General features: G+C 45.0%; 2 protein-coding genes across 5 annotated transcripts; one reads left to right on the plus strand and one right to left on the minus strand.

The window, feature by feature from the left end:
* The first annotated feature begins 398 nt into the window (after nucleotides 1-398).
* Nucleotides 399-4,441, plus strand: lrpap1 (low density lipoprotein receptor-related protein associated protein 1). Its single transcript, XM_027000533.2, has 8 exons — nucleotides 399-654; nucleotides 932-1,076; nucleotides 1,172-1,302; nucleotides 1,559-1,679; nucleotides 1,853-2,008; nucleotides 2,167-2,249; nucleotides 3,048-3,224; nucleotides 3,458-4,441. The coding sequence occupies exons 1-8, from the start codon at nucleotides 493-495 to the stop codon at nucleotides 3,524-3,526; spliced, it is 1,044 nt and encodes a 347-aa protein (XP_026856334.2). The 5' UTR covers nucleotides 399-492; the 3' UTR covers nucleotides 3,527-4,441.
* Nucleotides 4,442-5,566: 1,125 nt separating this feature from the next.
* Nucleotides 5,567-24,222, minus strand: dok7 (docking protein 7). 4 transcript variants are annotated; one of them, XM_027000456.2, is made up of 13 exons: nucleotides 23,981-24,222; nucleotides 23,829-23,874; nucleotides 23,012-23,242; nucleotides 19,843-20,043; nucleotides 16,150-16,269; nucleotides 10,971-11,078; nucleotides 9,526-10,349; nucleotides 8,267-8,315; nucleotides 8,066-8,142; nucleotides 6,898-6,967; nucleotides 6,758-6,823; nucleotides 6,067-6,234; nucleotides 5,567-5,773 (listed from the first exon to the last, which is right to left on the minus strand). In XM_027000456.2, the coding sequence occupies exons 1-13, from the start codon at nucleotides 24,032-24,034 to the stop codon at nucleotides 5,637-5,639; spliced, it is 2,151 nt and encodes a 716-aa protein (XP_026856257.2). In that variant the 5' UTR covers nucleotides 24,035-24,222; the 3' UTR covers nucleotides 5,567-5,636. The 4 variants fall into 4 exon arrangements, with proteins under 4 accessions (XP_026856257.2, XP_026856256.2, XP_026856259.2 ...); XM_027000455.2 differs by having other exon boundaries at nucleotides 6,758-6,826; XM_027000458.2 differs by lacking the exons at nucleotides 23,012-23,242; nucleotides 23,829-23,874; nucleotides 23,981-24,222 and having other exon boundaries at nucleotides 6,758-6,826; nucleotides 9,526-10,377; nucleotides 19,843-20,037.
* Nucleotides 24,223-24,789: the final 567 nt, after the last annotated feature.

A 24,789-nucleotide genomic window follows, 5' to 3' on the forward strand; every position in this document is an offset into this window, starting at 1 on the left:
AAGGGGTACATTGTTCTTAATTGAAGAAAAAGTATTAATTTTTATTCTTGATTGTTAATCTTCTTTGCGTAATTTATGCAGGTTTATGCAACACAATAAAACGACTGCATAGAAATAGAATACATTATATTTGTAAAAATTTTAATATTACATTTCAGAGAATAAATCTTATTTGTAAGGGTTCGCCATTGTGTGGGAAAGCCAAACTGCCGTTTCCCGTGGATTCTTGCCATTTGCCGCAAATCACTTTCCATGCCGATACTACGTTGCCGCATAGGCGGGGAGTTTGGGAATGTGAGTCTTGTTACTCAGTTCTTCAAACATGCCCGCATAACGCAGCACAAGCCTGTAAACTACATTTCCCAGCATGCTTTGCTGGAGGCTGACCCACAGCATGTGATTGTTGCGCTTCCCGAGTGCTGCTGCGGATGATTTTGTAGCTCTTGGGCTGGCTTTCTCGGCTTCGATTACGTTTGTTTGTAGTTTTTAAACATGAAAGCGCTTTGCTTGGTTTTCTGCCTTTTCTTTAGCGTAGCGGTAATGGCGGGGAAATACACGCGCGAAATGAATGAACAAAATATCTCTAATGACGGAAAAAATCCCGTGGAGTTCAGAATCGCCAAACTCAACCAGGTGTGGGAGAAAGCGAACAGAGTAAGCAGTTTGTGTTCTGAAGTACTGCTTCATCCCCAGTGTTGTTTTACAGCTCGGAGTCCTGCTTCCCTTGGTGTGATGAAACCGTTACTGTCATTAATGTCATTGACTGCTTTCCTTCAGTCAAACCCAAATATCATTCTAACTCGAGGCTGTCAAGTCTAAACTATTTATATGTTATTCATATGACTAGCTGTTATAACGGATAGCCCATTTCTTCCGACGAACTCTCCGTATTCTTTGGCCTTCACTTGGACCTTCTCGTTCGCCTCCTCAGATGCAGCTAGCGCCGGTCCGTCTGTCGGAACTGCACAGTGACCTGAAAATGCAAGAGAGAGAGGAGCTTCAGTGGAAAAAGCTCAAGGCTGAGGGTCTGGACGAGGACGGAGAGCGAGAGGCCAAGCTCAGACGCAGCTTTCATAGTAATGTGTTCGTTCGGGATATTTTGTTTTTGCAGTATACGTCGTATTAAAATACAGCACGTAGTAAATGAGATTTTGAATATCTGCTTTTACAGTCATTCTTGCCAAATATGGCATGGATGGTAAGAAGGACAATCGTGCTTTGGACACCAACAGCTTGAAGGACCATGATCCCAAACAGGGAGACATGTTTGATGACCCCAGACTTGACAAGCTGTGGAACAAAGTGAGTGCTGCTCCGCACTTTTCTACATCATAACGTTGTTTGCGGGGATTGAAGCTGTCAGGCCGGTAGATGCTGAATTGAACTCTTCACTGTACTCCTGCTCTAGTTGCTCAGTTCTCACTGGTGGATGTTGCATTATTTCCTCCCCCTTATTTTGGCTTTTGCAGACCTCACGCAGGCCTCCCGAGTCTCGACTACTTGACCTCTTCCTGAAGGCTTGTGTCGATCTTTTTTTTTTTCTTCTGTTTATCCTCAGGCCAAGACATCCGGAAAGTTCTCCGAGCAGGAACTGCAGAGCCTGCACAGAGAGTTCCAGCACCACAAGGACAAGATCCACGAGTACAATATTGTCGTGGATACAGTCAGCAGGACTGAGGGTGAATGCCTTACTCTGTTTGGCACTGTTTTATCAAACCATCACAGTTTAAAGCAGCTGCTATTTCTTGTGTACTGGTGACCATTATCTTATTACTCGAGTGAGCTGATCACACACACACACACACACACAAACGATGCAGCTTTACATTCTTTCTCTCTCTCTCTGTCTCAGAGATCCATAAGAATGTGATCTCGCCACTGGAGGAGGATGAGAAGCAGAATGCACTTCATGAGAAACACACCGAGCTGAAGCAGAGGATGAGGGACCTGAATCAGGGGTTTGAGCGCCTCCGAAAAATCACTCACGAAGGCTTCAGTAGTGACAACGGTGCTTTGCCCTGCTGCTGTCTCATCTCTCATTCTCTCTCGGCTTCCTATAGAGTGGTGGAGTTGTGGGAGTTTCAGAGGGCTGTATCGTGTGCATACACATGTGTGTGTTTTCTGTTCTTGTCATTTGCTTTATTCTCTCTCTTGACCTGTGTACAGAGTTCAAAGAGCCCAGAGTCATAGAGCTGTGGGAGATGGCCAGAAGATCTAATCTCAGCGAGGATGCACTTGACTCTCTTAAAGTGAGTTCATGCTGAGCACAGACACACACAAACAACATAAAAACGCTATTGGACAGAAACGTCTGGTCTGGCCATCTATGTGCAGTCAGACACTTAAATAAAAGACACAAATTTTTCTTTAGTCTTCAAGGTTCTTTGCCTACAGTATAGAAATGTACAATTCATGAGGGGATCTCATAGGCTCACTGGTCCTGTCACTGGCAGGCAGTGCAGTCACAGCCTGTGAGTTGCCATGTGACAGAGGGACACCAGGCATGTGATTGGCCAGTGGAAATTATGCCTTGAAGGCTTTCAAGGGGAAAATGGAGGTGTCTGAGGACTGCATGAACCTGACACACGTGGCCCTATTCTGTATCGAATAATTTAGCACTTAGAACTGACTTTGCCTGCCTCGCGTGACTTTCTTGAGCATGCCTGAAGTGCTTTATAATGCATTTACTGATAACTGCTTAATAGTGTTTCCCAGTCCTGAACCATCACTGCAAGAATAAACTTGGACAAGAAAGCATGTTCTGTCTGTCTGTCAGAATGAGAGAGAGGGAGAGAGAGAGAGAGAGAGAGGGAAAGGGGAGAGAGAGAGAGAGAATGAATGAATCAGCCCGCCTATAATACTGCCAGTATGTACTTGAATCAGCTGAACATTTGTTGGCGTAGCCCCTGTGCTCAGACACCCATTTCAAACTCATGAGAGGCTTGTTAATTAGCTACCGACTTGGTTCAGGTGCGATGGGAACACAGAGAGCAGTGGGTTACACGTGCAGGGCTGAGTGTGTGGTGTGTGGCTGGTGTGTGGTTCAGGAGGAGCTGAAACACTTTGAGACAAAGGTGGAGAAGCACCAGCACTACCAGGAACAGCTGGACTACTCGCACCAGAAACTGCAGCACGTGGAGGCCCTCGGGGACGAGGAGCACATCATGAGACACAAGGAGAAGTACAACAACCTCGCCGAGAAGGCAAGAGAGATGGGCTACAAGGTGGGGTTCCGCTTCGAGCCGAGAGGCAGCGTAAACACACACACGGCGCACCTCCGTCCTCCGTCCATAACCCAATTCAGCTCACATCATCCCGAAACACAAGGGCGGAATTAGGAGCCCCCAGGTTAAATTGCTTTTGATTGGTGTGTGCTTGTTTAATGCATTAAAGTCGACTCGCGATAGCTGAATGTGAATGCAATGCTTATGCTGTATTACTCTCTTCTTTCTACCAGATGAAGAAGCATTTACAGGATATAACCAATAAGATCTCACGAAACGGTCTGCCACACAATGAGCTCTGATCACCATGGCAACCATGTGTAGGTCACGTTCCTGCTCTCCCTGCGTTTGTGTCAGACATTGATCAGCGTGAAGGTGGGGGGTCATCGATTTATACTGTTTATTAAATCATCAATGCCAGAGTTACGATTGGAGAACATTTGCTCCTCAGCAGCACTGATTTGTTTGTTTTTGTTGTATATTTGACTTGCATATTGGAGGTTTGTTATTGGATCCAGTATTTGCAAACGGATTTGGATATTTTTGGAACAGAAGCATATGGGTGTCCCGACTTTATCCAGAGCTTGTTTCTGTAACTGATCTGTTCATATAGTTCACAGAAGCCACATCCTGTGGTAGCTGAACATGTAAGTAGTAGCATTCAGACTTTATCTAACACTAACCTTGAGAGTCTGAATCAAATGTTTTGACATGCTCAACAAAATTTCACATCTGTTGTTTGTAAATATAAAACATCCATATTATTCATAAAAGGTGCAGTCAAACTAAAGGCTCTCGCTGTGCGTGTGTGATTGCGTATCAAAAACTAAACTTCACTTGCAGACAATAATTCTGTTCCTACCATCAATGTTGCAGTTAAATAATACACTCAGTATTTAAATAAAATAAAATAAAAATGTATACAGCACTGAACCATACTGCCAGAGACTTTCAATGTATTATTTATTGTACTAAAGAAAGATAGAAACATCAGGAGACATTTAAAAAAAAATACAGCATCCATTTCTCATGATGTGTGTACATTGAAGCTGTATATGTACAAATCAAAGTTGGTCACCTGAAAAGCATGTAGACTATTTACAGTTAGTAACATTCTTGACATTAAATCTGTGACTAACATTTTACACTAAGCTCATTTCTATAATATCTCTTGTACATCAAATGTGACGTAGCATACGTCTGTCAGTACAAAACAACACAAATGTACCTGTTAGCCTTGACGGTGTACCTTCGAGTTCTTAATGACGTTATAGGACTAGAAACGGAATCATCTAAACATAACTGTTGAAGTGTCACTTATTTCATAATACAAATAAGATTTTAAAAAGGACAAAAGTTCAAATCCTCTGGTTGTGAATGTCATGAGCATGAGCTCTGTGTGTCGCCCTCGGGTGGTGTGTGTTCGTATGTGTGTGTCGCCCTCGGGTGGTGTGTGTGTGTGTGTGTCGCCCTCGGATGGTGTGTGTGTGTGTATGTGTGTCGCCCTCGGATGGTGTGCGTTTGTGTGTGTGTGTGTGTGTGTGTCACCCTGGGCTGTTGTGTGCTCGTGTGTGTCGCCCTGGGCTGTTGTGTGCTCGTGTGTGTCGCCCTGGGCTGTTGTGTGCTCGTGTGTGTCGCCCTGGGTTGTTGTGTGCTCGTGTGTGTCGCCCTGGGTTGTTGTGTGCTCGTGTGTGTGTGTGTCGCCCTGGGTTGTTTTGTGCTCGTGTGCTCGTGTGTGTCGCCCTGGGTTGTTTTGTGCTCGTGTGTGTGTGTGTCGCCCTGGGTTGTTTTGTGCTCGTGTGTGTGTGTGTCGCCCTGGGCTGTTGTGTGTGTGTGTGTGTCGCCCTGGGCTGTTGTGTGCTCGTGTGTGTGTGTCGCCCTGGGCTGTTGTGTGCTCGTGTGTGTGTGTCGCCCTGGGCTGTTGTGTGCTCGTGTGTGTGTGTGTGTGTGTGTGTGTGTCGCCCTGGGCTGTTGTGTGTGTGTGTGTGTCGCCCTGGGCTGTTGTGTGTGTGTGTGTGTCGCCCTGGGCTGCTGTTGTGTGTGTGTGTGTGTGTCGCCCTGGGCTGCTGTTGTGTGTGTGTGTGTGTGTCGCCCTGGGCTGCTGTTGTGTGTGTGTGTGTGTGTCGCCCTGGGCTGCTGTTGTGTGTGTGTGTGTGTGTCGCCCTGGGCTGCTGTTGTGTGTGTGTGTGTGTGTCGCCCTGGGCTGCTGTTGTGTGTGTGTGTGTGTGTCGCCCTGGGCTGCTGTTGTGTGTGTGTGTGTGTCGCCCTGGGCTGCTGTTGTGTGTGTGTGTGTGTCGCCCTGGGCTGCTGTTGTGTGTGTGTGTGTGTGTGTGTGTGTGTGTGTGTGTGTGTGTGTGTGTGTGTGTGTGTGTGTGTGTGTGTGTGTGTGTGTGTGTGTGTGTGTGTGTGCGCTCAGGTCAGTGTGCCTCGTCTTCTCTGCTCCAGTTCCTGCAGTCGCTCTTCTCTGCCCTGTGCATGTTGGGCGCCCACCCTCTGTGCAGCCTCTGTCGCACCAATGTCAATGTGGGCATACTTAGTGCTGGATGCCCCTGTTCTCACACACACACACACACACACACACACACACGTGCATTTTGAATTGCTGGTATAGAGGTGATGCTTAATACTTTCATCATTATTAAGTGTTTCTTGGGACAACTATAGTACAATGAGGAAAAAAAAAATGAAGAAACATGTTCTTGGCAGAAATTTAAACCTGAACAACAAGAAATGTTAATCATTCACAGCACAGTGCAGTTCAGCAGTTTGGAGGTAAAGATTTAAAAAAAAGAGAAAAAACCCATGAGATCATATCAGAAAACCAGAGTAAGGCAGCAGTCACCTCGCACAACGTAGCCAGACTCCTGCATGTCCTGTAGGTCCAGCTCCATGTAGTTCAGCTGTCGCTTGGACATGGGGCTGACAGGGATGTTGACGTAGTTAGCAGAATCGGCCTGAAACCGGTCAGGAAACGTGAAGCTGGCCTCCCTGGCTAAAGGACCTGACCGCCCTGAAGAGCACCACAAACACCCAGTTCCTTTAGGTTAATGAACCAGTACCAGTACATCAACTTTTGGACTGGGCTGGATAGTAGCACGCACCGTTCAATACTGTAGGTATCATAATATCACAAAACAATACAATCTAAGACAAATGCATGTAAAGTTTTGGGTTTTTTTCTGTGAGAAAGAAATTGCAGGTAGAACAGCATCATGCCAGCCAAAGAGAAACAGCACACACAAAAGCTTCAAATAAAACCATCAGATCCTTACAAACCCATCAGTGGGTGTAGCAGCACTGAATGTTCCCTCCCCAGACACCTTCATTTTCAATGCCATGCACGTTTGGAGCTGCTAAGCAGGACAAGACGCTATTTGTGATTTATAAATCATACGTATCGTTATAACTATCCATTATCTCACTGTGAAGTTGGGAATGCTGACCTGTGTTTGCTTCCAGCGTTTGTGTTAACCAACAGGGCAAGTCCTTTAATTAAAAAAAGCTACTAAGCAAACTTTAAGAGCCCTCCTTACCAGACAAGGAGGGTTGCCTGAGAAGCCTGAGCGGGCTCATGGGAGATACGGGCATCACTGACGCACCTTCTGTTGAAAGTCAGAGATTATTATTTCACCTGTGGACTTGTGTAATACTACGCTATACACCACATACTCACCCTTGGGCTCCCAGAAGGACATCGGTTGAGCATAGCTGGTCGTCAGTTCACACCCGCTTCTCTCCTCTGCCTGGGATGGAAAGAAATACTGTGCACTTCACACTATGTGGCCAAACGTATGTGGACACCCCTCCTAATTATTTAATGCAGTGGTTTTAGCCACACCCACTTAAACAGGTGTATGAAACCAAGTACATTGCCATGCAATCTCCAAAGACGAGCATCAGCTTGTGAATAGGACAGCGGGAGCTCAGTGACTAAGCGTGGCACTGCTGCAGGATGCCACCGTCACCCCAAATCACACTGAAATTTCTGCTCTGCGGGATCTGTCCCAGATGGCAGTAAGTGCAGTTACTGTGAAATGGGAGTGTCTACGAACAACGGCTGAGCCATGAAGCAGCAGACCATGTAAACTCCCCGAGTGGGGCCACTGAGTGGTGAAACACACAGCACAGAAGAATCAACTAGCCTCTGTGGTATTAGGCCTAAGATCGCTATGCCAACTGTTGCCTGGAGCAGAGTAAAGCATACCGTGACTGGATTCTAGAGTGGTGTAAACTCACTCTCCAGAGAGATGAATGACACTTCAAAATCTGGCAGTGCGATGGATGAGTCTGGGAGTGTAGATGCCAAGAGAAAACATGGTACCAGTTTGGTGGCGTACAGATAATGATCTGGGGTGTTTCTCGGGGGTTTAGCCAAGCCTCTTAGTTCCAGTTAAGGGTAAAGTTAATGCCTCTAACTTTGGTGCAACAGTTTGGGGAATGCCTTTTCCTGCTACAGCCTGACTAAGTCCATAAAGACTCCAGGGTTTGCTGGGACTCTGAACGCCCTGAACACCCTAGCCTTGCCATGCAACATCATTGTCTGACCTCACAAATGCTCTATTGAACGGTCATATACTTCCAAAAACACTTCAAAATTTTCCGGAACGCCTTCTGGAAATTTTTTTGGATCTATTTTTTTGATGAACTTTCAGAGCAGATTTTTCCTGCGGCACAAAAGGGCTAATCATTTAGACCAATACAAATGTGCCCCCAGTAGTTAACAAAAGCATCATACCGGCATGTGTCAATGTTTTATGACTGGATTGTGAACATGATCTATAATGCATTATCCTAAAAAACAGTACGTATGAAAAACAGTAGTGTGTATGAAAGCTACTTGCATCGGGGGAGATGATTCTTCGCAGACCCTCAGAAGCAGCAGGTGGTGTGGTGCTCCACATCTCATTCTTTGGTTTGTCTAAAAGAAATGAGTCAAGATACATACATGCCAAAGCTCCCCTTGGGTATAGTCATTTTTAACTGAAGACATAAAAACTGATTTTGGTTGGTTCTGTACAAACATGAAAAATATCAACTCTTACCCAGTCTAGCAGAGACAGATGGGATGCCTGTGGGTGTAGAAGGAATTACCTGTACAGAAAAGACCAATTAACACGGGCAATTAGCCGTAGAAAACAGACTATATCCAGCAAAAGGGAGAATTCCAGGCCTACCTATTTGAGGAAGAGGTACCATCGCTGCCTTAACTGAGCTACCACTACTGCTGGGCTATAACAGAGGGGAGCAAGCTTGGTTCTTGTATCTTAGTTCTCTGTCATGAGTTAAATCCTAATGCATCAAAGCCTCCAGGAGAGAGGAGGTCAGTCAGCTTGCTTTCATTTGTGTACATTATTATCAAAGTTGATGTATTTTGTGTATCCACACAGTGCTGCCCTAGATCAGTGCTGTTTTACACACATATACCACAGAACGTTGAGGTCAAAACAATCTTGGCACGCAAGACACCAACAGAAAGAAAATCCTCACATTCACCAAAAATTGGCCAAATGCGGATAACTTCCTGAAGCCTACGAAGATAAACTACTTTTAGCCTATTAAACAATCTGTAACTTGAAGGGCAAAGTGTGCCCTTTCATCCCACTTAAATCTCTTTCCTCCTTGTGATATTTTCTCTGTGCTCAGTGTGATATGGAGTGAAATATTGATCTCAGCCAGGCTGTTTGTGTGCATGGCGCAGAACAGCTGAGCTCATTTTAATGCTAATTACTGGATTCTCAACTCATCCCAAAAGGCGCGATGACAAACATACTTCCGCTCAGGCAGCGAGTCTGCTCTCCGATGCTGCTGATCCACTGGAATGATGGGAAAGCAAGTCGGAATGCAACACAATGCCAACTGATTAGAGGCAAGGCGACGCTGAAGTGTGTGTGTGTGTGTGTGTGTGTGTGTGTGTGTGCGCGTGTTACATAAGAACAGAGCACTACTGAAATACGTCCTCTCACAAGCAAAGTTTGTGGTGAGAAAAGGCCTGATGTCTTCTTCACTTCAGACAGATTACTTGCTCCTTCTCTCTGATGTGTGATGTTTACCACAAAAAGCTTTTCTAAAGCAGTTCAACAAGTAATTACAACAAGTGTCTGCACCTTTTGTCTTAAAGTGCCATTTTCTTTCAAATAACTAGGGGTAAGGAGAGGCTGATCAATAATTCAAATCACATTTTGTTTTAAAACCAGTGGTTTCCGTATATTTATGAAGTTATGCTGTCAGCTTCTTACATGCGACTGGATAATATCAACCATACAGCATATTCTGACACAATAAAAGATGGCAGCAAACTTACTGTTTTCAGTCCTCCACAGACAGGACAGAGAGCCTGTCGTGGCATGGCGAAACCTCCGGGTGGCACTGTTCTCTCACCACTCTCTGCAGACGCAGCAGTCACAGGGGTTCCAGACAGCTCCAGAAATGCATGCTGGGACCTCTGGGCGTGGACAGGGGTGGAGGGGTGGAGCTGGCCAAGTCTCCGCGGGATGTCATAGTGTTGCGGGACCTGACTTGGTACTTGGTATTCCGAATCCTGCCTTTGAGATGCCCCAACCTGGCAGGCGCACCGCCTGTGCTCTGGCACCTGCGGAGAGGTGTAGGCTGGCGCACTGGTGCTAGGCTGAACGGGTTGGAACTGCTGCAGAAGTCTGAGGCTTGGGCTGATGTTGGGGTTTGTATTAAAGTTTGTGCTCAGGCTGAGCAAGGACCCAAACTCGTCTGTCTCTGCTTGTGCAGTGTCCAAGCTGCCCGTGTAGGATGAGAGGCTTCCAGAATAGGAGGAGTGGCTCCCCGTGGCGATGCCGCTGTCAGTCGAACTCTGCCGGCCCGCCTCCTGAAGCGCTCGCGGTCGTGGTTGCTTGGAAGGGGGGCAGACTCCTCCCATCACCATGCCATACAGACGCTCCTCACTGGATGCTCTCGCCAATGCATTCAAAGGCTTTGGCGCTTTTGCCCCCGGTGATGGCACAGAGGCCTCTGAAGGGGTGGGGCTTCGGACGGGGTCGGGCCAAATTGCCAGGCGAATGCTCATGCTGGTGTCTGAATGGCTGGTGTCGGAGGAGGAACTAGAAATACTGCGGTCATCTCCTGCCAGGGAGGTGTTGTAGCTTGAGTGGGAGGCTGGCCCAATCAGGAGAGAGCAGGAGGCCTGTAAATGTTTCTGTAAATAGGTGCTAATATGTTGCTTCATGTGACCTCAGTGTGGGCGTAGCTACACGCCTGAAAGCTGCTTCATATGTCCTCTGTGTGTGTGTGTGTGTGTGTGTATGTGTGTGTCTGCGTGTGCGCGTGCGTGCGTGTGTGCGCGTGCACGTGTGTGTGTGCGCGTGCGCGTGCGTGCGTGCGAGTGTGTGTGTGTGTGTGTGTGTTTGGGTGTGTGTGTGAGTGTGTGTGTGTGAGTGTGGGTGGGTGCGTGTGTGTGAGAGTGTGTGTGTGTGTGTGTGTGTGTGTGAGTGTGGGTGGGTGCGTGTGTGTGAGAGTGTGTGTGTGTGTGTGTGTGTGTGTGTGTGGGTGGGTGCGTGTGTGCGCGTGTGTGTGTGTGAGAGAGTGTGTGTGTGTGTGTGTGTGTGTGTGTGTGTGTGAGAGAGTGTGTGTGTGTGTGTGGGTGTGTGTGTGTGTGTGTGAGTGTGTGAGTGAGGGTGTGTGTGAGTGTGTGAGTGTGTGTGTGTGTGTGTGTGTGTGTGTGTATATATGTGTGTGTGTGTGTGTGTGTGTGTGTGTGTGTGTGTGTACATGCGCTACCTGTGCTGCTCTGGTGGCTGCTGACAGACAGAAGGCTAAGACGCTTCTCCAGTTCACAGGCCTCCTGTGTGATCCTCGCCTCCACAGAGAAGGTGTTAGAACCAGGGTCTATGAAATCAAATCCATTCAATTATGATTAGACCAAATGTGTGTGTGTGTGTGTGTGTGTGCGTATACACACACGCATGCACGATATACACGTACACACACGCCTCTGACTATGAAAGCATGCTGCGAAAATGGCAGGATTAAGGCAAAACGCTGTTCTCAGACAGCTCTGATGAGATGACCAGCCATCTCATGGAACAGAGGCGTCTGGAGCGCTGTAAGAGACAGAGAAGAACTACAGGGGAAAATGAGAAGCACAAACAAAGGAGCTGAAAACAACAGAATTGCCAAGACAGGTGCAAAAATGAGCTGTACCAGACGAATACAGTCCAGAGCAGAGAAAAAACAGGTTATGCGGCTGCAGGGATGTTCTCGTCGTAGGCTCTCATTTAAATCTTTTGTTTGTTTGTTTCCTCTGCTTTAAAAAGTCTGATTTAGCTTGTGTCGTAGTCCCAGCATCACCTTCGCATTTAATATCATAAAAAAACAATAAAATGATGCAAACACCTTACAACTGTTGATGCAAAAATGATGCAAAGACCCAAGACATTTAACAGGCTTAGAATGAGGAGCATGACACCATAGGGAACAACTTTCTGAAGAGATCTGAGAATCAGTGCAAACGACCTGACACCACAACTTTCCGTCTCTACTCTGGAAGCTTTTCAAATAATAAAAAAAAAAGACATTTTAAAAGTAACAAGTAAAGGTCTTCTTCCCTAGACCTTGCAGCAGGAGGTTCTCCACGCTCTGTGTTTGTAAAGATACAATTTCTTCAGCTCTTGACTTTGGTTACAAATGGCCTTTTGTTCTATGCATAAAATATGTCTTTTAGAGCTTTCTTATTTAACTTAGACTCCAGTTTTCTCCCCGTCTTTGCTAGATCACCTTGTTAAAAATAATGACTGTAGTTTCTTTCCACTGAACATGCAGTGCTATAAATCACTTATAGCTGTCAATACAGCAAATAAAACATAGCTGTTAATATTTCATTCTAAAAATGATTCAGTAATTTGGCTGTATTAAAACATCTCTAATATGCTTTATCACACTGTTCCACTGGCTTTAAGTTCTGGCTATAACATTAGAAACCTAATATAGAACACAGAATAGTGTTATGAAGTCTCTGTCTCTCTCTGTCTCTCTCTGTCTCTCTCTGTCTCTCTCTCTCTCTGAGTTGCTGTCAGGAATGCCAATGCTAATTTTAGCTGTGAATGTCTCAGTTTAAATTGCAACACAGCTAATGATCTCCCCCTCCGATACGTGATCAACAACAGCGCAGTGTTCTGCATCGTAAAATTCCTACACTAACGGCAATTTATTTCACTAAATAAACTCTGTACTAGCAATTCACACAAACTATATAGATTCTCTATTAAAGTGGTCTGTTGTGAGGTGGCTTTATTAAAAGAAAAGCACCTATAGATAAAAAAGCAACACTACACACACAATTTTTATTATGTTATTATGGGTACTAATTCAAAAGATCCATGATTTTCCATGTTTGAGAGGTGAACCCTCAATTCATTAACAAGACATTTAATTCGGTGTGAAATAAACACACTGTCATCTTCAGGTGATGCATGCTGAGTGCAGAGACCAGCGAGCACAATACAGCCACACTCAGTCAGATGACACATTTACAAATCACTTAATTACAGTTCATTACTACTCATTAATGATAATGAATGCAATGTAACAGAACACGGTCATGAATACCAGGGTAGCTGGTGGCTCCCAACACGCCCACACGATAAAACTGGAGGAGCACAAGCTATTAAGGGCTGTGGACAAGTGCAGTGTTGCTGAGAGCGGACACAAAGACTTTGTTCCGCTGTAGGATTTTTTTTACCTTTAATTCAGATCTTGAAATGTATTTTAGATTTTTTTTTTTAAAGAAATGTGGTAGAATGGAGCAGGAATGAGGACATTGGAAAAGAACACACATGCACTCCATAGTGCACTTCTTATAGTGCCCTTCACATCCACTCCATAGTGCCCTTCCTATAGTGCCCTTCACATCCACTCTATAGTGCCCTTCACATCCACACCATAGTGCCCTTCACATCCACACCATAGTGCCCTTCACATCCACTCCATAGTGCCCTTCCTATAGTGCCCTTCACATCCACTCCATAGTGCACTTCCTATAGTGCCCTTCACATCCACTCCATAGTGCCCTTCCTATAGTGCCCTTCACATCCACTCCATAGTGCCCTTCCTATAGTGCCCTTCACATCCACTCCATAGTGCCCTTCCTATAGTGCCCTTCATATCCACTCCATAGTGCCCTTCCTATAGTGCCCTTCACATCCACACCATAGTGCCCTTCCTATAGTGCCCTTCATATCCACTCCATAGTGCACTTCCTATAGTGCCCTTCACATCCACTCCATAGTGCCCTTCCTATAGTGCCCTTCACATCCACTCCATAGTGCCCTTCACATCCACACCATAATGCCCTTCCTATAGTGCCCTTCACATCCACTCCATAGTGCCCTTCACATCCACACCATAGTGCCCTTCCTATAGTGCCCTTCACATCCACACCATAGTGCCCTTCACATCCACACCATAGTGCCCTTCCTATAGTGCCCTTCACATCCACACCATAGTGCCCTTCACATCCACTCCATAGTGCCCTTCACATCCACACCATAGTGCCCTTCCTATAGTGCCCTTCACATCCACACCATAGTGCCCTTCCTATAGTGCCCTTCACATCCACACCATAGTGCCCTTTACATCCACACCATAGTGCCCTTCTTATAGTGCCCTTCCCATCCACACCATAGTGCCCTTCTTATAGTGCCCTTTACATCCACACTAGTGCCCTTCTTATAGTGCTCTTCACATCCACACCATAGTGCACTTCCTATAGTGCCCTTTACATCCACACCATAGTGCCCTTCTTATAGTGCCCTTCACATCCACACTAGTGCCCTTCTTATAGTGCTCTTCACATCCACACCATAGTGCCCTTCTTATAGTGCCCTTCACATCCACTCCACAGTGCCCTTCACATCCACACCATAGTGCCCTTCACATCCACACCATAGTGCCCTTCTTATAGTGCCCTTCACATCCACACCATAGTGCTCTTCACATCCACACCATAGTGCCCTTCTTATAGTGCCCTTCACATCCACACCATAGTGCCCTTCACATCCACTCCATAGTGCACTTCCTATAGTGCCCTTCACATCCACTCCATAGTGCCCTTCCTATAGTGCCCTTCACATCCACACCATAGTGCCCTTCACATCCACTCCATAGTGCCCTTCACATCCACACCATAGTGCCCTTCCTATAGTGCCCTTCACATCCACACCATAGTGCCCTTCCTATAGTGCCCTTCACATCCACACCATAGTGCCCTTTACATCCACACCATAGTGCCCTTCTTATAGTGCCCTTCCCATCCACACCATAGTGCCCTTCTTATAGTGCCCTTTACATCCACACTAGTGCCCTTCTTATAGTGCTCTTCACATCCACACCATAGTGCACTTCCTATAGTGCCCTTTACATCCACACCATAGTGCCCTTCTTATAGTGCCCTTCACATCCACACTAGTGCCCTTCTTATAGTGCTCTTCACATCCACACCATAGTGCCCTTCTTATAGTGCCCTTCACATCCACTCCACAGTGCCCTTCACATCCACACCATAGTGCCCTTCACATCCACACCATAGTGCCCTTCTTATAGTGCCCTTCACATCCACACCATAGTGCCCTTCCTATAGTGCCCTTCACATCCACACCATAGTGCCCTTCCTATAGTGCCCTTCACAACCACACCATAGTGCCCTTCACATCCACACCATAGTGCCCTTCCTATAGTGCCCTTCACAACCACACCATAGTGCCCTTCACATCCACACCATAGTGCCCTTCCTATAGTGCCCTTCTTATAGTGCCCTTCACATCCACTCCACAGTGCCCTTCACATCCACACCATAGTGCCCTTCACATCCACACCATAGTGCCCTTCTTATAGTGCCCTTCACATCCACACCATAGTGCCCTTCCTATAGTGCCCTTCACAACCACACCATAGTGCCCTTCACATCCACACCATAGTGCCCTTCCTATAGTGCCCTTCATATCCACACCATAGTGCCCTTCTTATAGTGCCCTTCACATCCACACCATAGTGCCCTTTACATCCACACCATAGTGCCCTTCTTATAGTGCCCTTCACATTCACACCATAGTGCCCTTCTTATAGTGCCCTTCACATCCACACCATAGTGCTCTTCACATCCACACCATAGTGCCCTTCTTATAGTGCCCTTCACATCCACACCATAGTGCCCTTCACATCCACACCATAGTGCCCTTCACGCTTGGATCGTTCATTTACAGAGACACTTCTCCAACTCTTCTGCTAACCTTTAAAAGTTCTCAGACCGTCTGCTATATTTCCTCTATGAAGACCCCTTTAAAAGGGACTTCTACTCCCTTAAAGCAAGAACTGAGAGACGTTTTTACTCTAGCAATATTATAAAACATAATACAGATCTAACACAAAGGTAATCTCTGAGGGTTTTTTTAGGAAGTAAACATGCAATATGTATAACACTGGGTGGAGATAAATGGAGAGTTCATTTTAATGTGGAGAATGCTTAATACTGCATTTTACTTCCTATGCATTCCAAGAATCCTGGAAGTTACTGAGTTTAAACTGTTCACTTTATACTGCACATTACAACAGCATTCTCGCTGATATCCCCTCATCCTCGCTGATAGCCACTCTTCACCCAGGTGGATGTTCATTCAGGCCCATACTCACAACAACAGTTTGTGTGGTATTTACAGAGCAAGCAAAGCTCAGGCTTGTGGGTTTGAGGTGTAGGAGGCCAGAGAGCATATGCATGCTTCTCCCCGCATTCTTCCCAATGACAACATGCCGACACTAATTACAGAACTCATGCTTTCATTATGGTGATAAAGGAGAAACAAGAACGAGAGACAGAGAAAGAAAGAGAGGAAGCAGAATGAAAGAACATAATCCACTTTACTCCCAGTGCCCCCCCCCCCCCCCCCCCCCCACACACTATACTAACCTGGTAGGGTAGGACGTAATCCAAATGGTGCCCTGCTGGGGGATATGCCTCGAGCAATACAGTCGAACAGAAAGCTGATCTGTTCACCCTCTGCACAGGCAAGAAAGAAGACACCAGTCCCTGAGGGGTAGAAGGTGTGGGGGAAGAGAGACATTAATTCCTGAAACCACTTCTCCTCTGAAGACATAATATTCCATTCACAGGGGATTACAACTACAATAACATCACCTGGCCCTCGCTTTCAGCAGGAGATCAATTTCAGTTATACACCAAAACATTTCTTTCTAGGTAATCTCTAGCAAAAAAATCATTAGGTAATCGTCTGCCAATAAGAAGCTTTCACATACAGCTCATGGATGAATACCTGGTCTTCTCTCATCCTCTCATGATATTTAAGATGTGTATTTTAAGATATCTGAGTTGTTTCCAACTCAAATACTGCCAATAAGTATGGATGACAGTTTGGACTGAATCCTAGTTTTGTCATGTGCCTTTCACAATCCACTGATCAGTCATATGGCGCAGTAAATTTGTACGGGTGGTCCAAGAGCATTAACCACAAGATTAGCTTTCCAAGACCTGTCAATCACTGTGATCATTTGCTAAGCCTTTCAGAACATCTGAAGCAGAATGAATAACTGTGGAAAAAAACGTACTGCACACACTTTTCAAAGCAGAAGCTGGTGTAGTGGCAGTGTGTAGGTTCACAGGATGATTGTGACGTTACATTTTATCCTAATGAAGCCTCAGCTTTTGATGCTGGTAAATATAGCTGTGCCAAATCCCTCAGCGTTACCATGGAGACTGCGGGGGGCTAGGCTATAGGAACAGGAGACCTTTACAAAAATAAGCACCCTTAGCGGTAGGGATCATAATCCGTCAACAGTGTCTATAAATACGAGAGGTGTTCCTGCGTCCTTGTCATCATACTGAGTCACTGCCTACAATGGCTGATGTTTTGAGAGATTCGTCAACATCACTACTGCGGTGGTGTCAGGTATGGAGACACGTGGTTGAAACCAAAGATGTGGATAATAATTACTCAAAACAATCAGAGTGATGATGCAGGTGTCTTTACACCTCCTCTCATAGTGCTGAATAACGTATGAACTAGTTAATAATCCACAGACACTACGTGACATTGAACACTGTGTAATTCATTGCATGACTTTCAAAAGCTTTATTGCGCGATGACACTGGCCAGCGGATCTGTGAGCGCTGTGCTCTACCCCTTCCAGAACAAAACACTGAAGAGGACCACAGACAAGGCAGGGAAGAATAACACAGAGGCCCATGGCACGCAAGGACATCCTCAACAGCCTGTGGACGGTGTCTTTGCCCAGACAGAGGAAACCAAAAGTCACTGAATGAGTGTATGGGGGCAGACACTTGGAAACATATCAAGCAACTTTCCAAAACATTAAGCTCTGCTGTATTGTGTCTTCCTCCATCACACGAAACCCTTAAGTGTTTGTGGATAACAGAAAGGGCTTGACAGATGGCAGAGACCTGCAACTATACAGGCCCTTTCTATGAATCAGTTTTAAAATAAGCTCCTGATAATTTAGTTATAAGGACTTTACCATATTTATGATTGTAGGCATGTTCAATAAATGTGTAAGATCTAAGACCCCAGAGAAATGCATGATTTAAAAACTAAAAGCACTATAAATCAATATCAACCACAAATTACCAGTGTTCCAAAGAGGAAGGACCAATATTGCATTTTTAAAGTAAACCAAACGGTCTAAACAACTAGATAATAGCTTTTCATCTCTTTCATCACCACCCCCCCACCCACCCAAGATGACTTCTGACAGAAAGGAAACCAGCCATCTGGAATTCTCTGCACAGAGGCTGCACACACACACACACACACACACACACACACACACACACACACACACACACACACAGATACATAAGCTGGAGTCGGACACGCTCTCCAAATGAATCGAGACAGCCAGAACGCTTACTAATGATGCTCTCAGTACCTGCTGTGACAGAGCTTTGAGCCGACACGGTGTGTTCACGTGTCTCCACTGAAGCATGAGTACAGGTACATTTCCATTTTAATACACCAACCATGCCCCAAGCAATCACCAGGTCACTGTGTACTAATCAACTGAATAAGACATAACCATTTACCCTGCCTTGACCAATCAAATCACACGGAAGATCTTATTTAGACGAAGCACGAAACTGATTGGTTCCAGAGTGAAACTATTTCTGCAGTTCTACAATAGGTAAAATCTTTGCCAAGCCAATGTGTGAAAGTTAGGATATACATTTTTGTTATTTCAATCACCATTTGGAGATATCTCTTATGGAGGAGAGCTCTCCCATGACAAACAGGTACAATGCTTATCTTAATCTTCTTAATCTAAGATGTTAATTCCCCACAAAATTCAATTTTTTAAATGTTATTTTTACCTTTCACAAAACACAGCGTTCATTTGTAACAATGAAATAACACTGAAGTCTTAAGTTGATTCAACTTCCATCTATTTTCTGCTCTCTTTACCCTTTTACATGGTTTGATGCTGCATCTATAAATTTTGGCAATTTATTTTTTGGGTGCAAATATTAACTGGGTGCAGTACCATTGTTATCTGTCAGAAATGATGATTAAAGAATAAAATAATTACAAAGAGCATTTTAAATATTGAGTTGTTATTCTTATCCTTCAAATTCAAAAAAAGTATCCAACAAAACACAGACTTGAAATCACAACCTCTTGTCATCAACAAGCCCATGGGATGAATGTCTACAGCAGCACCGTGAGGTCTGGAGCTCGATGGCAAGCCAGCAGGGGGCCCTTAACACACAGCCACGCTGAGGACATACAACAGCGGCTGGAGCTCCCTGCATTGCCCTCTCTGACAGCTGAGCATTCCCCGGAGGCCTCGGCTATCACATCAGTAACACGTAACAAATTAATTAAAACGATTCATCAAAGGAAAGGTTTTTTTTTTCCAGGCAGAGTTATAATAGAGCTTGGATAGTGAGGAGGGTTTCTATAAGTCAGGCTACGGAGACTACGGAGGCAACAAGAACAGCTGCAGTTAGTCCCGCCAAAAAGCCAGCTGGTGGGCCTCACTAACACTAACGCAATGAGCTCACACTGGACCCCATCACACATCACTGAACACAGTGCGGGCATGCGCATATTTGAGTGGGGGGCGAGAGAAAGAGAGAGAGAGAGAGAGGGAAGAAGAGAGTGGGAGGGAGAGATAGAAAGAGGGAGAGATAGAGTGTGTAGAGACAGCAGGGAAGAGTGTTTTGGGCCTGACTATTGGCAAACATCCCCCCCTGCTAGCACCGCTACTTGGAATGTCACTAAGAGCAAAAGAGAGGATGGCGACGAGACCCTGGGAAAGGTCTCCTGAATCCTTCTTCAGTTCATTCAAGTGTCCAATTATCACTCAGCAGCAAGAGGGAGTATAATTAAACACCATAAAGCAAATCTAGAAAATGCACCTTGCTGTTCTTCAGAACAGAACACATGCTGGTATAACCATAATGCTCTCTCAATAACACCTTTAAGCAAATTCCATTAATAATTCATGTGTTTTTTTTTCAGGCTTGAGCTTTGAAACAGCCCTTGACTGGGTAATGTTTAAGGACTTGCTGGAGACAGCCCTACTCCAGCCCCAACAGCAGGAAAAACATTAAACACTAAAACAGGCTCACAGTAACCACATCGTGTCCCTCCTTCAAAGACGAATCCGTTGGGCACCGCCCCGTAGCGCCGCAGGTCCGACAGCCTCCACTGGGCAATGATGGCTGGTGGAACATCTCTGGCTATGACCAGCAGGTTATTGCACAGGTGCAGAGTAGCAGGGCCGTTCTCCAGCTTCGTACCAGGCTGGACATTAACGCTGAATCTGTGGACTGAGAGAGAACCGTTTTATAGTTCAGCTGTTACAGTGTCCTTCAGATACATGCTGACTTTTCCTTTCTGGGTGTGTCTTCTCCCTACAATTACAATTCAAAGACAATTCTTTTTGGATGCAAAGGAGCACTACAATGTCCAAGTGTGCTCTTTTAAAGAGCAATAGTCCCGCACACCATCTCCATGTAGAAATGTTTATTTGGACACATTTTATCTGTTGTTTGGAGACAACATTTTAAACATCCATATTTATTTAGAAAATATGACAAGAACCATTATAATACATCAGCCTGCTTCCATGCGGTGCAACAGAAAAGCATTTTCCCATCATTGGGAGACTGTGAGTTCAATCCCTGATGATACCACGACCATCTGTGGCTCAGAACTTTAGAGAGCAAACTGGCTGTGCTCTCAGGAACAGAGGGGAGGCATACTCTCTCTCCCCTGTCAATCACACTGGCCAATCACGGGCACCTGTGAGCTCATGCATCAGAAGGGGGTGGACAGTGTGACCCCCTGAGTGTGTAACTCCACCCCCTGCCAATGCTTGAGCTGCAGCCAGAAATGATGTGGTAATTGGCCGCATGTGCCTTGCAGGATGTGTCTTCAATTTACAGGCTGTGTGTGTTCGATCAATGCTCTGCCAAGCCGCCACTGTTGGGCCCCTGAGCAAGCACGTCTGTCTCGAAATGAATTTTATTCCACATATGTCCAAAAGTTTAAAATAAATATATATCTATATATCTAGAATTACAGCATGACTGACTAGCTGGACTCCTCACGCGTGCTTCACCAATGGGACTCAGTCGGACAGTCTGCAGTTTGCTTCTCCTGAGCCAGCCCTCAGGCGGGCAGAAGAAAAGTAATTTAAGTTGCTAATAACGTTGTATCTGTTTTTACTGCTCAGGTTTAATAAATCAGTATATGGTTTCTGTAGGTCTGTGTTGAATGAGTGTTTAGCCGGAGTCCACCGAGTAGCTCTGGAATAAAAGTTGGATTTTACCTCAGCAGTGTAATCCTGAGTTATCTTCTTACACAATCTTCTTAGTCTAACAAGTTTTAAATTTGATCTCAAACCATCTGGTCAACAAGATTGAAATGACTATTGTTTTGTACATTTGAAAGTATAGATTGTGTGTGGGACTACTGCACTTTTAAAATATGCTTTGACAAAGAAATTCCAAAATTCCAAAGAAAATTCGAGAAATCCTGAATATGGAGGTCTGCTCTTTGACAAATGATAGCACCGCAATAACATACTGGAGATACCTACAGAACATCGCTAAAACCCATACTAAACACAGATGTGAAACAGACATGCTTATAAAAATTCATTTGTGAACTTGTTTGTAGTATTTTTAAAATCATCCATTATGCTAAAATATCATTACCAAACTAAAAACAAGCTTTTATATGAACATGAAATTAGTTTAGCATCTATTATATATATTTATTCAAACCAATCAAGCTAACGTTTGACATGTTTGAATGAGCTGTGCTGTAATACTCATTTAAACTGAATAAAGCAAACAGCATTAGTGCAGCTGTAGTTTAAGGCATGAAACCCTAATGATTTGTTTAAGAACACACGAAATAGATCATTTATAAAAATGATAAATAATGAGCCAGGAAGGTTGTGAAATGCCCTTTTATCATAATCAGGCAAGAAATTGATGTTTCAGAAGCATAATCAATAACTGGGATTTTTAAAAGATACATTATCGGCATTGACACTTCAAGGATGCATTGTATTTCTTTATAAAGATTTCTTTGCCTGTCAAACCCCCTTTCCGCTCTCCCACACCCACACACACCAGTGCAGAGACACTATGGTGGCTATCTATCATCAATCAAGCTGAACGGGAGATGAGGTGAAGTAGAGGTGTGGGAGCATGTGAGACCAATGAAGCAGGATGGAGAAGCTTCAGTGTGTCACTCAATCCATCAGCCCTCTGACTGCCAACACAGCCTCCACACACACACACATCAAAGAAGCAACCAAGAAGGAAAAGCGATCTTGTTATTTGTGGCATACCTTAATATGGCTAGAATGGCGTGGGACTTTGACAGGGCTGTTATCACAAGACCCAAGGCTTAATTCCGCCCAAGTTCAGGCAGTGACGAGCCAAAACGAACTCAAATAACTTAAGTTCAAGACTCAAAAACTATGCAAAGAAGTGAATTTCAGTGAATGCACTAAAATTCCTTTTCACCTCACTCTTCAAAAAGGCCCTTTTCAAATTTAAATTGCAGAAACTCAAAACTTGATGTGAACAACCTAAGGACAACAGGTTTTCACTCTGCAGAAGAACACAACATCCTGGTTAAAGAGTGTTTAAAAAAAAAGCTATTCCATTCTGGAGCTTGCTATTATGTTTTGAGCACGTGTTAGGAAATTGATGGACAAAGACATTGGAAACGTCTGAGAGATCTTAAAGGACTGCTGACACCTGGAGGCTCCACATTTAACATCACCATTTCAGAGAAGAGTGTGGTTGCATCACACACAACTTTGCCCAGAATTCATAATGGTGACTCGAGATGGACTGCCACCATGGAGGACAGCAGCTCAGAGCAACATTGGGTAAATATTTAACTGACTTGTGCACTGATGGTTAATTCCAACTGAGCAAATTTAAACGGAGACCCATATTTAGGAAACATCGCTGAACTGACATTTAAATAGAAAGTAATCTGAACACTGCATCAGGCAGCGATTGTGGTTTACTGCTAAACATAAATAGAATAAAATACCAAGCATATCAGGCCAGTGTATAAACAAGTAGTTATCTAAGAAGGCCATATTTTTGTAGTTTAATTACCTTAGAAGAAATGAAAACTGATCTGTGTACAGCTTTAGAAATATGAACGTGTCTCATCAGATATCTGCAATGACCCCGGGCCACTCAACACATTTCATGCCTCCATCACAACAAGTGCACGCACACAAAGAAGAGACTCGCTCACCTTCTCCCAGACAGTAGCGGATGCGGGCCTCCCAGGTCAAGTAGTTTTCCCTGCTGTCAAAGCCCAGCGTGACGGAGTGGGAGAGGCAGAGGACGATGAGCGCGTAGCTCACCCCCTCGAAGGCCTGCAGGGCTTCTAGACCACAGATGTCCCCCAGCGTAGCCTGGCTCCTCTCACGCTGACCCCTGTTCCTCTCAGCCCGGTCCTTATACACCAGCACAGACAGGCAGTCTGACACAAACACCAGATACAATCAGTCTTCAAGCCATAACGCACCCAGTGCACAGTCCACTTAATACAGGTGTGTGGGGGTGTGCACGCGATTTGTACCGCACAAATTTGATGATATATTTCAATGGATTACGGTTTGCTCCAGTACACCTGTGCTGGCTGGGTCACATCGCTAATATTTCGCTTGGCCACGAGTACAGTCATTACTGACACACACACAAAGTCTCAGCTAGGGAGTGATCCCTAATAACAGATGGAGAGTGGTCCAACCCAATGTGCTCAGGCGTGCCTCTCAAACACATCGGAACCAGTGTAATGTGTGTCAAAGCGCGTTTATGTCTGAAAACCTTCGCGCAGTCAGGAAACTGCAGCTTTAACTCACACGCAACAGAAGTGGCAGTCTGATACAGCAAGTATTCCCTTATTTCCAATGTAGCAAAAAACGAACTGACTCGACTTCCCTCGTTACTCTCCCTCATTTATATATCAGTTTAAAGATTTTTAAAACAAAATAACTTGGTTGGTGTTTTGTGAGCCCTGCGGTAAGACCCATACGGAGCACGTAGGCTGACCGTGGTTAGCTTACCTGCCACCGGCGAGGGTTTCCGCAGAATCAACCATCTGTTCTTCCACTGCAGAAACACAAAGAAACTACATCACTGCGTGCTTGTCCACGCAAACACAAAGCCACGGAAAGGTCATGGCACAAACGTGAGATATTAAGCAGCTTATAGAAACCTTTTTGCCTTCCCGGAGTCTCACTTGTCCCTCTACGACAACTGTATCCGTCATCTTCTGTCATGGTTCCCGACAGCTGTGTGTGTGAGAGTGTGTGTGAGAGTATGTGTGAGAGTGTGTGTGAGAGGGCTTCTCGGGGGTCACTTTCAAAATAGCTTTACCGGCTGTCCAGCGCTAACTTCTTCTCTGTGTTCCCACACAGACACACACACACACACACTCACACATGACTAACCCCCACACACACGCAGACGGATGGGCGACAGGACCAACGTTTTTGCAGTTGTCACTTGGGTGAAACTGAATTTAAAGCACTTAACCCTTAGCCTGCAGTCTTTCGTGTAAAACCTTCCTAAAAGTCCCCGCCGGTGGTGTTCAGTATCAATGGAACATGTATATCTAAACATAAAATGCATAAAAACTGCAATTACATACAAGTAAGTTAAATTATACAGCAGATCCCAGCTATGTAACCTTGGCTTTTTAATTCTCCCCCAACACCCCAAAGCTTATGCAACAAGGTCTAGCTGCAGGTGAGAGATTGCAATAAGAAACAAACCATGGGGCTTTACACAATAATCTCCTGCCTGTGAGGCTCTGCTGTGTCTGCCACTGTGGAAATGACTGTGTCTCTAGTCTGTGACAACCGCAGAGTGCAGATCTCAACTTTATTCAAATACAGCCTTTAAAAACTTATTTAATTGACCCTATTGCCCAAAGAACCTTAATCCACTGCAGGGAACGTTCTAGCCCAATGCTGAAGGACACAGCAGCCATAAACTAACTTAGTTTATTTATTTATTTGTAAA

Source organism: Electrophorus electricus, chromosome 11 (assembly GCF_013358815.1).
Source record: "Electrophorus electricus isolate fEleEle1 chromosome 11, fEleEle1.pri, whole genome shotgun sequence".
Lineage (NCBI taxonomy): Eukaryota > Metazoa > Chordata > Actinopteri > Gymnotiformes > Gymnotidae > Electrophorus > Electrophorus electricus.